Source organism: Rhineura floridana, chromosome 8 (genome assembly GCF_030035675.1).
Source record: "Rhineura floridana isolate rRhiFlo1 chromosome 8, rRhiFlo1.hap2, whole genome shotgun sequence".
NCBI classification, from domain to species: Eukaryota; Metazoa; Chordata; class Lepidosauria; order Squamata; family Rhineuridae; genus Rhineura; species Rhineura floridana.
In genome coordinates, this window is record NC_084487.1 from 105,492,122 (window position 1) to 105,509,694 (window position 17,573).

Here is a 17,573-nt window from a genome sequence, read left to right on the forward strand (position 1 = left end):
ATTGGAGTGCTCCTCACCCAAGGAGCTCAGGCAGGGCTGGGCAGAGGGACCCCTCCGCCACATCCAAAGCCCCTCCATCATGACAGATGGGGGGGAGGTTGGATTGCTCTGTAAGGCAGCAAGCCAAAAGCAGTAATAAGAGTCAACAGCGGTTTAACTCTTCAAAACCTGCCACCCTTTTCCTGTCTCGTGTAACTGTTTTAGAATGGAGCCCTGTGTAAATAAAAGTGGGCGCCCATTATAGCAGCGCAAACTCAACAGGTGGGAACTTTTTCAGCCAGTGACAACTCTTCCAAAGAGAGGGAGGCGATAAATGTGCTAGTTTGCCTCAAAGCAAAGGAAAAATCTCAAATATTTGGAAAACGCAGCTTCAGAACACAAGATACTTTAGCACAGAATTTACAGAGGCTGTTTGAGAGGATGTAGCATGAGGTCTGCTGCTCACTTAAATGACATTTAAAATGTTGCTTACAACACACCCTGACATACTGCAAACAATCCAGCTAAATGAACGAAATGTTAATGTACTATTCAGTCAGCTCCATTTTGACTGGAGAGAAGGACTGACGCTCCCTCTTGTCCTCCAGGTGCTCCATTTGCAAGCAAAGTAAACAACAGCTGGAGAAAAAGCAGCAGAACCATGGAAAAGAGATTAAAGGTAATTTTGTACTATATGGAAGTCCAAACCTGGATACTTAGCAGACTTGCTCATTTGGCCTTTGATGCATTTTGTTATGTGGATGATAAATGTAGGGGCAAATTCCAAACGTGGATGATTAGAGAGACTGGGTTAAACTAGAAGCCAAGAGGAGGCTCAGATAGGTTTCTGACCCAAAAGGCTTTCTTCAAAATGATGTTTTTCTGTTTTGTCTGCATTTATGGACATTCGGTATAAAACTATGAAGATCATAACAGAAGCTACAGGGCACCTATAACTAAATGTGGAATTTGTATGTAAGTGCCTTTTTTGGCCCCAGTTTCCAAATCTCCAGTGAAGTGCAGTATGTTCAACTTACACTGAATTAGGTCCAGACTAAAGCTGAAATCCTATACACACTTACATAGAAGAAGTCCCACTGATCTCACTGGGGCTTGCTCCTGAATAGACATGCATAGGATTGCACTGTTAGTTAGTTGAACTAAGTTCCCATTGAAAGCAAGGATTTGACTGAAGTCATGACTAACTTGTTCATTGATTTCTATAGGACCAAATTGCTGCTAACTTAGCGCAGCCACAGGCATACTAGAAAGGGAGGGGGGATATCCACAATCCCTGATGTTGCTCTAGCATTATAAAACAAACTTTGGAATGTCTTCTACCTCCTATTTTCAAATAGAGATGCCGGTTTTTGAACTTGTACTGTAGCTATCTTTTCAAGAGCAGTTCAGTCTATAGGGGATAGAGTGAATTAGGTGATACTGGCTAGCTCTATGCTGTAAAAAGCATTCTGATTTCTGCACTTCAACCCCCCCCCCCGTTGAAGGTACAAGAACAGGCCAGGCTGTCTCTTTCCCCACTCCCAGTTACTTTGTAACTCTATTTCCAAGCCCATCCCACTATCCCGGGGTGGCAAACATGGCAGCCCCCTATCATCCCTGGCCATCAGCCATATTCACTGGGTCTGATGGCAGTTATAGTCCACAACAGCTGAAGGACACTAAGCTAGCAACCCCTGCACTATCCACATACAAGGAACCACTTGGGGGTATTGGAGGAAAAAATGTGGCTTTATGTACAGCAGATTCCCTGGAGATATGCCAATAATATTTAGATTTTCAAAAATCTATCCAGAAGAAACCAAAATAAAGCCAGCAATAGCCTGAAATAGCGGAAAACTGCACACGCTAGCCCAGGAGTAGCCAACGTGGTGACCTCCAAATGTTGTGAACCAAAACTCCCATCAGACCCTGCCAGCATGGCCAATTGCCAGCGATGATGGGAGTTGTACTCCAACACATCTAGAGGGCCTCATGTTGACTGTCCCTGTGCTAGCCTATGGTGTTTATGAAATAGCTGTTGAAGGAGGAGGAGGAGGAGAAGTAGGGCCGTTGCTCCCGTTTTGAGGGGAACCAAACTATACATTACTATTAATCATGGTTATAAAAAAAAAACCATACCTAACACTGTGGGTTGTATTCAGCTAAGTCAGAGTAGACCAACATAAATGAATGAACCTAAGCTAGTAATGTCTATTTTCAGTTGCTCTGCACGAGTCTGAGTAACATTGAATATCACCCTGTCATCTTTACTTTGAAGAGGGAAAAGCAGTGGGATCTCATCCTGGCACTGCATTTTCTCTCTGGGCTGGGGCCCTCCAACCAGATCTTCAGGATTGCCCAGGGTGGGGGAGGTTTGGCCGAAAACCTGCACAGGATTGGAGAGGAAGTGTAGCGCAGGATTAGACACTGCTTTTCCAAACCCTTTCCCCTCAAATAAGCAGCAGCATTAAGCATGCTTTTTAAAAGTGGGATTGATGTAGCCGTTACCCACTTCGCTGGAAGTAAATGCCATACAACACAGCGTGGCTTTCTTATGTGTATCCCTAGAAGTTTACGCAGTAAAGTATGGGCAGGGAACTTGGGGCTTGAAGGCCAAATGTGGCCCTCTGGTCTTCTGCCTGTCCCTTGGGATTCTCCCCAGCCACACCCTCACCATCAGTGCTTCACACCCTCCTTGAATGTTTTTGCCTGAATGAAATGTGTCCCTGTACTCTAATAATGAGACCCTTGCATGCCTGGATGGAGCACAGAGAGGGATGTGTGAGTGTGCATAGTAGCTCTAGCCTAGGGATGGAATGATCTGTCAATTTCAGTTGTCTCAGCTTCTCATTTTTTGAATTTTAAATTTGGTTCTCCACATTTCTGCAGCAATTTGCTATGGTTTTTTTAAAAAATCTCATCAAAATTCTTTTGCATTTTAGTGCAAATTTCGCCTAATAAATACATTTTTATATGCAGTTTTAACTAATGTGCACATTTTTGCAAGCAGTTTATCCTAATATGCATTTTTGTAGGTTATTTTCACCAATATGTTTATTTTTTGCATACGTTACCCTTTCATATGCATTTTTGTAAACATTGCTTGGTTGGAGAACTGCATTGCAACATTCAGATAAGTGCGAACTTTGAAGGATGGCTGTGTTTCCGTTCTCGTATTGTTTCAGAAAGTGTGAATTTGATAAATTGGACTTAAATGCAAACTGAATCTCATTTCTCTTCCATCCCTACTCCAGTCTACTGTACAAAGGTAAAATGTACATTCATTGCTCTGCCCACTTTTGCCTCTCATCCTGCCCACCATTGGCATGTGGGCCCTGGAAGATTACCCAGACAGGAATGTGGCCCTCAGGCCAAAAAAGGGCCCTCATCCTTGCTGTAAATCATGTGAAAACACTTCTAAAGGCTTTTTTTCTAGAGAGGTGTGGGGTGGGATTAATGCCTTCTAACTCAGAATTGCTTCCTTACATACCCAAGTGACAAAGACAGCTCCTTTCTGTCAATCCTCTCCTCCTTTTAAGGAAAGAAATATGCATAGTGGTCCCATGGACAACCAATATTTAAATACATGCAGCATGTTTAATTTTAATGCCTTGCTAATGAAATAATGTGTTATAAAATGAGGCATAATTTATTGTGCACTTAATAGAATCAGCAGTGCCTTAAGACTTAACACCCTGAAAAGTCCAAATCATGGCAAGTATGGCTGTTTGTTCCCCACCACCTCCATAGTAAATGTAGCTGTTTCTGTTTTAAAGAGGATGAAGAAGGAGAATGGAAGGTTATTAAAGGAAAGTTTTTGGCCATCAGTGCAGCAAATATAAGTTGTGCCTGTCGACGAAGTCTGAAAGGCCTTTCACCAGCTGCTCACTTGGCAGATGGCTCTGCAGACCTCATTCTAGTTCGCAAATGCTCCCGAATCAATTTCCTAAGGTACCTCATCAGGCATAAGAATCAGGACGATCAGGTGTGTATCCCCTCTGTAGAACCGGGACAGTTTCAAGGGTCGAAACGGAGGCAAAATCCGATGCCCGATTCATGTTCTCATTGTGAAAACAAAAAGGTAGATTTCACATAATTTGCAAGAAGCTCAGATAGCAGCCTATCTTTCTGGAAGCGCTCAGAGCTTTTACATTTCCCACATCAAAGCTCTTTCTGACAATACCGGAGTCGGCAGCTGCTCACCTGAATTGGATTTCTGTTTTGTTAATATATCTGTAGCAGGGGAACATTGTGATGCGCCAGGAGTCTCAAAAGCAGGGCCTATAGCAGTGGCAGCCAAGAGCTTTACTGATTTTGTCTGCACTATCACAGACACTGGCCAGAGGAGACAGCTGGCCAACTTTCTGCTGTTCTTATTACCAGCATGGAAAGCCAGAGGGCATAGTTAATGTTACCTTCCCAGGAAGAAGCAAGTAACTGAAAGGGTCTCTAGGGTCCCCCCTGGCCCTTTAGAGCAGTGGCGAGGACCCTGCATTGTCGGACCTTTGGCCATGCCGGCTAGAACCTGCTGGGAGCTGAAATCCAACAGCATCTGGAGAGCCCCAGGTCCCCCACCACTGCTGTAGAGCTTCTGACTTTGGCCTGGCTCCTCAGCTCAAGCTGCTCATGTTTTAGATTCAGGCCAAGTGGTGGGGTTTGATGACCAGCTTAACTCCCCACCTGCTTGGCTGCCTATCTTGGCTCAATTCCATGCCTGGTCAGGTCACGCTTCCCTTCAGACTACCAGCCCTAACAATTTTCTTCTGCCATTAATGTCTGTTGAACTACCTTGTGCTTTTCTACAGCCAGCACATTCATTCATTCAATTGATTCCTCCTGAAGAAGCCCAAATGAGGGTTTCCTGCCCTCCCAACACACGCAAACTAATTATGTTTCCTCTTTTTAAAAGCCAAAATTCAAAACTGATTGATAGCTCCAGGTGGTAATCAGGGTTTGTCCTGCTCAGAGTAAACCCACTAAAGTTAATGGACATGGCTAACAAGTTCATTCATTTCAATGGGTCTGCTCAGAGTAGGGGGCTTAGTTGAATACAACCCCTTAGAAAGGAGAAAGCTACTTATAAACAAGGCCATGCTTATTTCTTCCATGCCACACAGTTATGTGTGTTGTATACTCCTTGGGGCAGGGAGCCTGTTCGCCTTCCTGTTTTACTCACGCTACTCTGTAAAGTGCCACAACCTTTTATGGTGATATATAAATGATTATGCAAAAACCCGTTCCCAGCATTCCATCCAGCTCCAGCATGACCAAGCAACAAATCCGAGGACAGAGCTATCCAAATGAACGGGCAAGGCTATAAAGCAGGTGCAGCCTGGATTCTCAATGGCTGACAATGGCAGGGCCCAAGTTTAGCGCTTCCCCCAGTTGCACCCCCAAATACACCATTTTCCTTGCTCCTCCATAAGTGAACAGCTGCCATGCATTCCTATGGGGAAAAGCAGCACACTGTATTGTGCGAAGTGTTGAAGTGACGGCACAACCTGCCCACCAGTGGGCCCATCTCGAACCTTCATCACAAGGTGGAGGCAAAGAACGCCCCTCTTGTTTTCTTTCTAAAGACAGCTCCACGACTGCAGGAAGGGAGGCGATACGTTTCCACCTCAAAGTCCAGGTTGGGTCAGAAACAGGGTGAAGGAGAATCAGGGGAAGAATTCCCCACTTGCTTCTTAGGATATGTAGGTCATACTCGGTTTGGGGGGGAATAGCAGATCAGGACCAAAGCTTTGAAAAGCAGTCCTAATCCACCTCTTGCTCCATGACAGTTGCCTTTCCATCCCTCAATCCCCCTCATCCCCCACATCTCAAAGCTGATGGACCTTTTGCGAGTAATAATGAAATCATAGAGCTTTTGAGTTAGATGGGACCTTTGAGGTCATCTAGTCAGTGCAGGATCTACAATGCAGGAAGCATCTACAGCATCCCTGACAGATGGTCATCCAGGCTGTGTTTAAATACCTCCAGCAAAAGGAAAGCACAGTACCTCCCAAAGCAGTCTGTTTCACTGTGGAACAGCTTTTGCCATTAAGAAGTTTCTCCTAATTGCAGCCGAAATCAGTTTCCATGCAATTTTCACCCATGAGTTTGAGTCCTGCCCTCTGAAACAACAGAGGACAAGACTGCTCCGTCTTCTGTGTAACAACTCTCCAGATACTTGAAAATAGCTATAATAAATCTCGATCTAGCAAGTAAGGGAGAAGTAAAAGAAAGTGAAAAATGCTAGCGGAGAAAGAGACCAGACAGCTGTCCAGCTTTGATGTGTCATTGCAGAAGACCAAGGAACAATGCACCAATTTTAACTCAGTTTGCACAGCATCTTATTTATATATTCAGTTCATACATTTTAGTTAAGAATAAGTGAAGATGCATCTGTTGAATGATCAAGGAATGACAGTTTCTTGATCATGAAATAGGAGCCACAAGGATGGCATTCTAGGAAATAGTAACCAATGCAGAAGCCTTGAAGAAACTGCAAAAAGAGCTGTAACTTATGTTTCATTAAGTTTGCAGAAAATCACTCTCTTTCCATGAAGCTCCCTATGTAGTGTTGAGCAAGTCACATATTTCACCCTCAGTTTTCCACCTGTAAAATGGATACAATAATCTACCTGCCTTGTAGAATTCTGGAGGAAGGCCCAGATCCAAGTTAGCCATCATTATTGACATCTAGCCAGCTCAATAAGCCCCAGGTGAACATTGCAATGAGTATGAATACCGAATCAGCTACACACAGAGAATGATTCTTCCATGCATGGTTCTGTCTTGCTAATTCAGGGTAAAAGATTGTAAAGATGTTTTGTGAAATCAAGGGCCTGAGTGCACCTAACTCTGTGCTGTACTGTGGCTTGGTTGAGTGTGTAATAGCAAGAACTTGCAGAAGGAATTTGCTGATTTTCAAGTTTAAAAAACGCAATAAATTACCTCTTCTCATTTCTCTGCAGTTTGACTTTGCTTTTGTGGAGGTTTATCGGATCAAGAAGTTTCAGTTTACATCGAAGAATTTAGAATATGGTGATAGCGATGTCAAGGATATGGAGAAAAATCATTTCAGCCATGTCCGCAGAGATCACCCTGCTTGCTGTTGCATCCCTCCCAGAAGCACCTGGAACTGTGATGGAGAAACATTGGATAGTTCAACAATTGAAGTCAAGTGAGCATCTCCGTTTCCTAAAGATGCTTGAGCTTCACTCTCTCATTATGCTATAGGACTATTTTTTAAAAAAATGCTACATTGTTTGCACAACGGATAGAAATCTGATATTTGGCACTCATGTAGTCATCTGCCCTGAATGGGAAGTCTTGAAAATGAGGGGTCACAACATGTTTGAACATGCAACATTTTCAGACCTTCCTCTGTGCCAAATATCAACCTCTGGGGTGAGGTGCATTTCATTGGGACAACATTGCAGGAGGAAAACTTTAAACATTCCCCTCCTCACACATCGTGCACTTGATCCTGATTCAGAGTGCCCAGTGGTTTATATTTACAGATGTAAAAAAGATACACACAACACGTAACAATGCATTTTAACATCACATGTAGTTTGGTTCTATGTCTTGAGAAATTAGGGGCCAGTCGAGTTGATGTTCAGTTAATAAGTCCTGAATACACATATATGCACTGACACAAAGTTGGACTGGATTGTAGTAAAATGTTTTGTGTATTTTATTTATGTTATGTATGTGTATATTCCTTCATTTTTGAACGAGCTCTCTAAGCAGTTTATAAATCCCTTCCTCTCCTTATCACATGATGGACATGACACAACCTTGTGCATTCAATTTATTCAGAAAATAGCTGTAAAATGTTGTATTTACACTGTCATTCCCATCCACTGACTGCCCATTAGCTACCAGGCCAAGTTCAAGGTTCTGGTTTTGGTGTACAAAGCCCTGTACCACTTGGGACCAGGATACCTGAAAGATCGTCTTACCCTTTATATACCCAGTCGATCACTGCGCTCTGCAGGTGAGGGCCTCCTGCAGATACCAACTTATCAGGAGGTCAGTTCTGCACAACATAGGAAGCGGATCTTTAGTGTAGTGGCACCTACCCTGTGGAATTCCCTCCCCTTAAATATTAGACAGGCGCCATCTCTGTTATCTTTTTGGCACCTACAGAACACCTTCTAACAAGCCTTTCAAGTACAGACCTTATCCCAGTCTGCATCTGTGTTGGAATTTCTTGTTAAGATGTTTTTAAAGCTGTTTTTTTAAAAGCTGTTTTATAGGTGTTTTGTTCTAATATGTTTTTATTGTTGTTTTATTTTAATATGTTTTTACAGATGTTTTGTTTTAATGTGTTTTAAAGTCTTTTGTTTATAAGACGTTTTAAAGTGTTTTTAGTGTTTTTGTTTGCCACCCTGGGCTCCTTCTGGGAGGAAGAGTGGGATATAAAACAAATAAATAAATATATCTCACCTGGGACAATACAGATACCCTCTCCCCACCTTTCAAGTAGGGAGCTCTACGCACACAACCCCCGTTTTGTTGAACTCTAATAGACAAGTTGCCATGGAATGGCTCTGAGTATATCTGCACCTGACTTACTTTGAAGCTGCCATTGTGAAAAACCAGTTGCCTGGAATGGTGGAAGGACTGTTCCTCTTGGTGACTGGCACAATTCACAATTAATGCGTCTGTAGTAATTCTGGAATATCTTTATCTTGCAGGGTTCACTGTCAACTAATGAAACTCTTTGCAAGAGGAATAGAGAAGGAATCCACACAGGAAGCAATTCACAAGCAACTTTGCTGAGTAGTTAACTGAAGTCAACTCTCTGTGAAAACGAAGCAACAGAAGGCAGCTGCCCAGATGAATAAGCGTTTCAGGCATGTCAATAAATGTTTTAAAGTGGACTATGATTTTGTGGTTAAATTTTTAATTTTGGTAATATATATTTTGGTCTGAACGCCTTCAAAGATTTTTGACTTTATGCAAATCAGGCTTATTTTTGAACAAACTGACTATATGATATAGAGGGGTGGAATTGGGTTACATTTTCATGATTTTTTTTACTCTTTTATTTTATTTTCTGTGGCTCTACTGCAGTAACAAGTAGGCGAGCAGTCCTGTGGCATTAAATCAGCTTTTCAAATAAACCCATAAAAGTTACTAGCTCCCCCCCCCCCAAAAAAAAATACTAGCCTGCTAAGAGGCTGGTGTCCTGTGTTTCCACATCGGCCACAAAGAAAGGGGATACCCACCCTTCTATAGCAAACATGAAAACACAGGCTCTTAGCAGGCTAAAAACAACTATTATAAGCCTTCTCCTAAGTGAAAGATGGAATGATCCATTCCCTCTCTGCCAGCCCTCGTCATTTCCAAGCTGGTTATGTATGAAGCAATTTTTCTTCACCTGTGGCGAGTACAGAAATCAAGTGGCTTGGCCGAGGAGAGACGGGGATTCCCATCAACAGCAGCAGGGCTTTCTGGGGGAACAGCTGAACCTTCCTGGACCTCATTGCTGCACCCGCTCCAGACTGGCATCATGATCTACCTGCCTCTGCCCTAACCACCACGTGCGGCAGGGCAATGGTTGTGGTGGTGACCCTGCGGTTCCATAAAGCCCTGCCGGGCTGGGTGAGGAGAAAAGATTATTCCCTAAATTGTTAAATACAATGCTGCATTAAGTTCAGTGGGAATTTTACCATTGACTTAAGTGGGATACAGTTTTACACCCTTGATATCATTGTGCAAATCATGTCCGTCTTAAGATCTGATCTAAATGTGTGTGTGTGTGTGAGAGAGAGAGTGTTTTAAAGGAGCAACTGAATTATAATCACTTTGTAGCTGCGTGTGACTCCAAAGTAGCAAAGGTCTCTTGCCATCATTTCCTCCTCTTTCTCTCCTGAAATTATAGCAAAAATCTTTCATTACTTGAATGGGACGGCATTTTGCAACTTATCAATGCAATTCAAACACACATTCCTGGCTTTAAAGTAGTAAGAAGTCATATATGTACACTCTAGAGCAGATTTGCATATGACAACATACTGTAATTCCCTGGCGTTTTTCTTGAAGGAAGTATGTAAGAAGGGTTATCTGAAAAGGTGTGGGCAGGTCCAGAACAAGCACAAACAGATGATGGTACTGCAGTGGCTCAGAGAGGCAAGGAAGAGACAGGGTTAAAGTATCTGATAGGAGACACCAATAGATCTTAGATTTTTAAATGTGTTTTAAGTGAAAACAAAATGGCTTGGATCCTAACTTTCTTTCCATGACCGTAACAGAGTTCATGCTCCTGGGATAGGATTTTCCTTCCTCTGCAGATTCCTGCACCCCATACCCCAAATCTGCCCCTGGAGGCTGAGTTACTCTTGGGAATAGTGGCAGACTTGGTGCAGGGGACTGCGGGGGTAGGGGCGAGCTGACACAAATGTTCCCCCCTCCTCCCCTTACATGGTCAGAGGAACAATGTGGGGCCCTAGCCAACAACTCCTTCCCCAATCAAAGCTAGCTTGTACAATCAGCAGCATCAAGTGAACGAAACATTCTGTGGTGCTTTTTAGAAGATAACGGAAAAGGCAGCTCTTTTTCTTTAGCTTTAGTATGCTGCTGCCCCTAAACTGAATTTGCTGTTTGCTTTTTATCCATTTGATTTTTGGACTGGTTTTAGATTTTATGTTAGCCTCTTTGGAATCCTAATAAATGACTGTCCCATATATTAAAAAATATATAATTCTTTTTCCTGAACAGTACTATTTCAGGTTGCAGGTGGCCAATTGCCTGTTTGAATATTCCCCCACAACTACCCGTTACATCCAACACATCAGGGAGAAGGCTAAGCTGAATCCTTCTCCCTGATAAGTTAGGTTTCTACATGCAGGAGCTTGTTTCTTATAGGGAATCATTCAAACATTTCACCCCTCCACCTGCAGACACAAGGAATCCCATCCAGGAAAGGTGTCACTGTTTGATTCTGCTGATTATTTAAATTGGCCCCAAGACAATGCCATCGGCTTCTAGATGGTTCTGTAGCAATCTCTTCATAAAGGAGAGTTTTAGAATGTTTAGACTGAGTCAGACAGCAATATAAGTGGCTGATATAGTTTAGCTGTTTAGTACCTACTGAAATGATGATGAAAATAATTTTGATAATGTGGCATTGTGTGATGAAGCTGGCATTTAATAAAGCCTTTACAGAGAATTATACAGAGGGGAGAGGAGAGTCTGTGGTGGAGGAACCACTACTTCCTTAGCTCTACTGACCTCATGCCAGAAGTAGGGTGTGTTTTACCTTTTATTTTCCTCTTGTTGCTTTTCCTTTTTTCTATTTTCCTTCTTATTGGTTCCAATGGGAAGGGAAATAACTACAGCAGCTACAGGGTTGATGCAATTCCCCCCTTTCCAGGAGAATGAGAGGACTTTGGAACAAGTGCATCCAAAGCCTCCTCTGATCTGCCCCTGACACCGTTCCTGGAACATCCTGTTTTTGGTCCCCAGCACCCTGAGAAAACTGAAGACAGATCAGCAACAGCAATGGCTACTAGCAATGATGGCTATGTTCTACCTCCACTGTTAGAAGCCTCTAAATGCCAGTTGCTGGGAATGGGGAGAGTGATGTTGTGGTCAGGTCCTGCTTTTAGGTTGGCCGCTGTGTGAACAGGATGCTAGACTAGGAGGGCCATTGGCCTGATCCAGCAGGCTGTTCTTATGGTGGAGCTTTATATAGCCACAGCACACAAGGAAGGCTTCTGACTTCCGGCCTTTCCTCTGTCTATGGACCTTTCCCTCTCCAACTGCAGAGATGGAGATCTACAACATTCTGTGGCCTCTCAGCCACTCTCCAAGGGAGCATAAGATTGCTCCCTTTATTCCAAGTGTAGCCATTTTGGTGCCCTCCAGCTGTTGTTGGACTACAGTTCCATCAGCCCCAGCCTATCTAGCCAATAGTCAGGGATGATGGGGGATGGAACCATGTTGGCTTCCTCTGTTTTACTCTATTTGCATGTGATCTGTTAACAGCAAAAGAAAATAGACTCCCTAGTCAAGGCTTGAAATGATAATGGAAACATATATATGTATAGTTTCACACCCTTTGTGGGATGGTTTGTATAGGGTTGGGCCAAACTCTGTTTTGTCATTCTAGCTTTTCGCTTGCACAGTTGAGAAATGAATTTAGTATCATTCTTTGTTTTTCTTTGGAGTGTACAGTTTTCTCGCAAATGTTCCATTTCATTCTTTCTGGACAGCTAAGGCTGCGACCTTAAGTGCACTTACTAGGAAACAAGTCCTGTTGAACTCAGTGAGGCTTAACTGCTGAACAAAGCATAAGATTGCACTGCAAGAGTCGGTTTGCTTGTATTTCCATAAACATCTGTTCCATCCGGTCTGTATGCATATGAAAGCTTGGAAACAATTTGTTGGAGAACTTCTGTGAAGACCTAATCTACAATGCTGTGCAAGTTGTTTCAGTCATTTGGGGGAGACCAGTCAGTAGGCACCGCTCCCATTCATTTCAGCAAAGATGCTTTGTAATGGACTCTGCCCACTGGCTGCTCTCTTGAAATTGCTTGGCAATTTGTCTAACTGAGCGAAGAATTAGTCATTGGCATCAAAGAGTCTGTATAACTACTGAAACAGTGTTTCATTGCTAAAGTATTATTTATGTTACTAGTATCTAATTAACACATATTGGCGCCAATCCAGAACTCCTATGTGGCTTTCCATGTACTTCAGTAGAAACAGCAGCTCCATAGGACTTTTGCATGGACATAGTTGCCTCCATTGAAATGAATTGCATGTGTTTTTATGAAGACCATGTGCATGGAACACTAGATTGCAGCCTTCGAAAGGTTTTTTTCCCCATTTGCAGTCCTATTAAAGTAACATTTTTCTGTTACTTTATTACATATTGTTGCCTCGAGCTTTTCAAGACACTTCCAAATGTTAACACTAGTTTGTACTCTTCAGCAGTCCACTTCTTCTATTGCAAAACAATTGCTGTCTCAACTCAAAAAATGTGATCCTTGTCTCAGTATATATTTTAGATTGATTGGTACTGAGCCCCAAAAATGGAGGGAAATCTGAAAAGAGGACAATTCTCATTTCCACAAAAGGGTGATTTGTAAAAGAATTAGTACTGATTTAGAGTTGTGAGCTGTCCCAGGAGTGGGAATAAAATGGACTCCTTTGCACAGATGTCAGCTTAGAGGAAAATTATGCAAACTTCAATTTGCCCCTCACTGAACAGTGAAGCTGAGCTTCAGTAAAATAACAAAATACCAACTTCAAAAACAACCAGCCAGTTAAAAACTGGCTGCTAGTGACTTTGCTTTTAAAATGGTTAGAAGGAGGTAGACGTTTAAATAGTCTAGAGTTCCCCATGGAGAGGGGCCCTAACCATCAAGTGAGAGTTGTCATTTGCAAAGCACTGTGCACAGTCTGTGGCGCCTGCAAGCCCTCTTTTGGGTCCAGACACATCTTTTCCTGCCCCACACCTGATGTCATTTACGACATCAGGTGTACGGCAGGTGGGCATGGCTTGGCCAAAACAGCCTCACGCAGAGCTTGGAAAAGTTACTTTTTTAAACTACAACTCCCATCAGCCCAATCCAGTGCCCATGCACATATGTTTCCATTATTATTTCAAGCCTTGACTAGGGAGTTGTAGTTCAAAAAAAAGTAACTTTTCCAAGCTCTGGCCCTCATGGGTCAAACGGGCAGGTCTGGCAAGCCTAATTAGGCCCTCAGGCCGGAGGATCCCCACCCCTGATGCAGAATAAACAAGAGTGTTGCAAAAGACTGTTAAGAATTAGGAGACAAATTAGAAAATCCAACTCAATTCCTGCAAATTAGGCTAAAATTTAACATCTAAGAAATGATGCTGTTTCTTCAAACTTATATATATATGAGTGGCTTCGTGTGTTAACAAAAGCACAATCCTTGTTTAATGTGGTACATGGCGTGCTTCTCATTAACGAGAACCTTCTTGTGTACCTATAGGTTATGACCCTATACATGCTTGTTTGGGAGTAAGTCCCACTGAACTCAGTGGGGGTGTGTGTCTGCCTAGTAAATGAACAAAGGATGGCTGCATCTGGCTGCTTAAGGCTTAGTTAAAAACTAGCATTTGCAACATGACAATTGTTGATGTTAGCTGGTTGTGGGGGGTTGTTTTTCTTTATCAGTCTTGCTGGTTTCAAGATTGAAAAACAACATTTTGTTCTTGTGTGATGAAGAGAATTCTGAAAATAAACAGTTCTGTTGCAGACACTGCGTGTCTCTCTGATTGTCTCTAAGTTTCTGTAGTATGGTGATGGACTTTTCCCAGTATGTTCCCCCAGCTCATAAACTTGGCATAGGTGCACTGATATTGTGTATGTGTGGTTTATGATATTGCTCCCTGAAAAAGAGCCACATGGAAATTCGACTGCTACCTCCCGCCCAAAGCAAACAGGTTTAAACCTGACTGTGGGACAATAGTGAAATTTAAACTGGGCTGGAGTATGTGGAGAAGCTGCTCCTGAAGATTGTAATTAATATTCAGGGTTTTTACAAAACCGATTAACATGAAGGGGGAGCTTATCATTATTTAAAACTGGATGGGGAACCTCAGGCTTGGGGGTTGAATATGGCTCTCTAGTCTTCTCTATGTGGTCCTCCAGACCACACCTTCTCCCCTGGTCATACCGTTCACTGGCCCTGCTTCATGCTCTTGTAGTGTCTTGGGCTGACTGAGATGTGGCCCTAAACTCCTGTGATGACTCTTGCTTGTCTGGATGGAGAAATGTTGTACAAAGCTAAAAATGTACATTTGTTGCACCACCCACTTTTGCCTCTGACCCCACTTACCACGGGCATGTGGCCCACAAAACAGAATCTGGTCCTTGGACTGAAAATGTTTCCCCATCCCTGATTTAAGACAAGGCAGGAGAGGGTTTTATTCTGCTCCCCATTTCTTAAACAAGAATATTATTCACTAATAAACAAAAAACCTTTGCAGTTTAAGAACATACATATAGCCCACAGATATTTCTATCAAACTTTAAAAAGCAGGGAAATTGGGCAGCTATACTGAATGCACCAGGGGAGCAGGAGACCTGACCTCCTCTCTGAGATATTGTACTGCCCTACAAATTGGTCAAAATGCAAACACAATTTGGGTTGGTCTTTCACAGTCCAATCCACTTCCTGTGTAGCTTGGAGGAATTCAGTGACATGTGCCTCTGAGCATATGATCTGATGACAACACCTACAATCAGCCCAAATAACAGAAACCAGACATGTGCTGCGCTGATCTTGATTCAGCAGGGAGGAAGCAACAATACTAGAACAGTTGATATAGTTCAGATAGTCACTTTAAATATGTTTGATTTACTTTGCAATTTTAGTGAAGTTTCCTATAGTAAATCATTTTCATTTGCTTCTCTTTCTGTGAATATGTGAAGTACACCTTCTTCTTCTTGGCGATCACTCATGACCGAGTAACATTGTCTTCCAAAATATAGTCTTTAACAATGGATCCGTCTGAATCTGTATCTACCGCCAATGTACCAGACTAGAGGCTTCTGGATTTCATAGTCCTGCCCCCGTCGCAATTTGCCAATCACCATGGGACTTTTGTTATGGAAGACGCCTGTGCATGAATTTGTTTTATGTGGAGAGATTGGTGCACAACGATCAACACACAATCTTGACAGAAAAAGGCTTTGATCCAATGGCATGGGTACCATGACGATTGGAAGTCCTTTATCTGCTGCAGTCTTCATCCGCCTTCACAGCCATTGTAACATACACATTGTTATCCTCCGCCTGTTCTGCCGTTGAGGACTTTTTTGGATCATTCTTTTCTGGTTCCTCTCCCTTGACCTTACTGCCATGGGTGACCCTGCTGGGAGTACATGACTCCCGATGGCATCGCTCACAGGGTTCATTGGAACACGCAAGCCCACTCACCACTACAAGGTGACTTTGCAACCCCCCAAAAAAGTCCAAAAACAATTGTGGAATAATGTCACTGACTATTCTGCAGAATAGTTTCCGATAGACATGAGGAGAGTCTCAGTTTGCACAAGATAAAACTGTAGGAGGTGAAATATATTCTAGCAAAATTCTGTGTATGCTCTATGTTTTTAATTGACCATGCCTACCTTCCTTAGGTGAAGTGGTTTAAGCATAGCAGGCTGAAAACATGCATCTTGGGCAGGCCAGCTAGAGTAATTGCTTAAGTAGCAATATATTGTAATCCTTCTGATTTTACATAAAACTGCAGTTTTTCAGATTCAACTGTTAATGCACCTGAAATAGAACATAACCTCCAGTTTGAAACACAAAAGGCTGTCTTCACCATCATATGACATTGACCAATAAAAAGGCTTTAAAATTAATAAAAATAAATTTGACACAGATTTCTAGGATGAATAAGGGGAGAAATAAAATTTTCTAGGTTAGATTCTCTGTAGAAATAGAAGTAACACAGGAAAGAAGCAAAGTAAGAACACCAACAAACATGCAAACATCTAATTCTGCATCTTTGGAGATGGCAGGTGTGGCCACCACTCACCATATGCTCAGAGGCACAAGTTACCAAATCCTTCAAAGCTTCACAGGAAGTGGTTTGGACTGTGCAAGACCAACCCAAATTGTGTTTACATTTTGACAACTTTGTAGGGCAGTCCAATATCTCAGAGAGGAGGTCAGATCTCCTGCTCCCCTGGTGCATTCACTATAGCTGCCCAATTTCCCTGCTTTTTAAAGTTTGATAGAAATATCTGTTGGTTATAGGTACGTTCTTAAACTGCAAGGTTGTTTGCCTGTTAGTGAATATATATATATATTTGCTGCAGCCAAAGGAGCCCAATGGCATTGCCATTTGCTGCAGAGTGGCCCAATGGAAACAATGCTGGATTAAGAAAAGGAGAGGAAAGATAAAACCTGCTGTCTCATCTTCAGCAACAGTAGAAATTGACAGACTTCAAACAACCCCTCAGAAATCCCCACACAAACTCAATGGTGTTGTGATGGGGAAGGGGATATTCAACCCTACTTGAATGAAATGCATTGTTTGCAAGAAACAGTTGTGAGAATTGAGCCAACTACAGAAGATGGTATCTAAACAAAAAGCTGCTTTGTCAGATGGTATAATGTAGTTCAAGCCAATCAACATTGACTTTCGGTGAGAATAAGGGGATAAACTAAGAAACTTTTGCACATGCACCTACAAAACAGCTTGTTTGAGCATCTGGCTGAACAGTTAACACTCAGGTGCAGAATCTCACATCACATTCCAAACTGGAAAAGAACTTTTGGTGGAAATATTGCCATATTTGTAATACTGCAGACAGAGTTTTATGAACTGGGGAGATACATATTCAAAACTCTTGCCTTCAGACTACCTCCTGGGAAAAGGAATTGAGTGTTGTGGAAAACCCATTTGTGAACTGAAATTCATGAATTAATTCTAGAGCCTCTGAGCCCTGACACCGACCACTGTTTCTGGGGCAATGCTCTAGTAGTGAGTCCTGACTGGTTTAAAGTGAAGCCATGCACACATGTGAACCTGATCTAGTCCTGTATTTTTATGTATGTAGATAGCACCAAGGTACATAAGATGTGACTGCAAACTATACATG

The 17,573-nt window shown here is 42.5% G+C and overlaps 1 protein-coding gene across 1 annotated transcript in view; it reads left to right on the forward strand.

Moving 5' to 3' along the window:
- Positions 1 to 14,187, forward strand: part of CERK (ceramide kinase) — a 47,870-nt gene extending 33,683 nt beyond the window's left edge. Inside the window, exons 10-13 of the mRNA XM_061640277.1 lie at positions 588 to 658; positions 3,756 to 3,964; positions 6,939 to 7,147; positions 8,670 to 14,187. Of these exons, the coding sequence (XP_061496261.1) occupies positions 588 to 658; positions 3,756 to 3,964; positions 6,939 to 7,147; positions 8,670 to 8,754 (574 nt within the window). The 3' untranslated portion in view covers positions 8,755 to 14,187. The remainder of the gene's footprint in view (positions 1 to 587; positions 659 to 3,755; positions 3,965 to 6,938; positions 7,148 to 8,669) is intronic.
- The last annotated feature ends 3,386 nt before the right edge of the window (positions 14,188 to 17,573 follow it).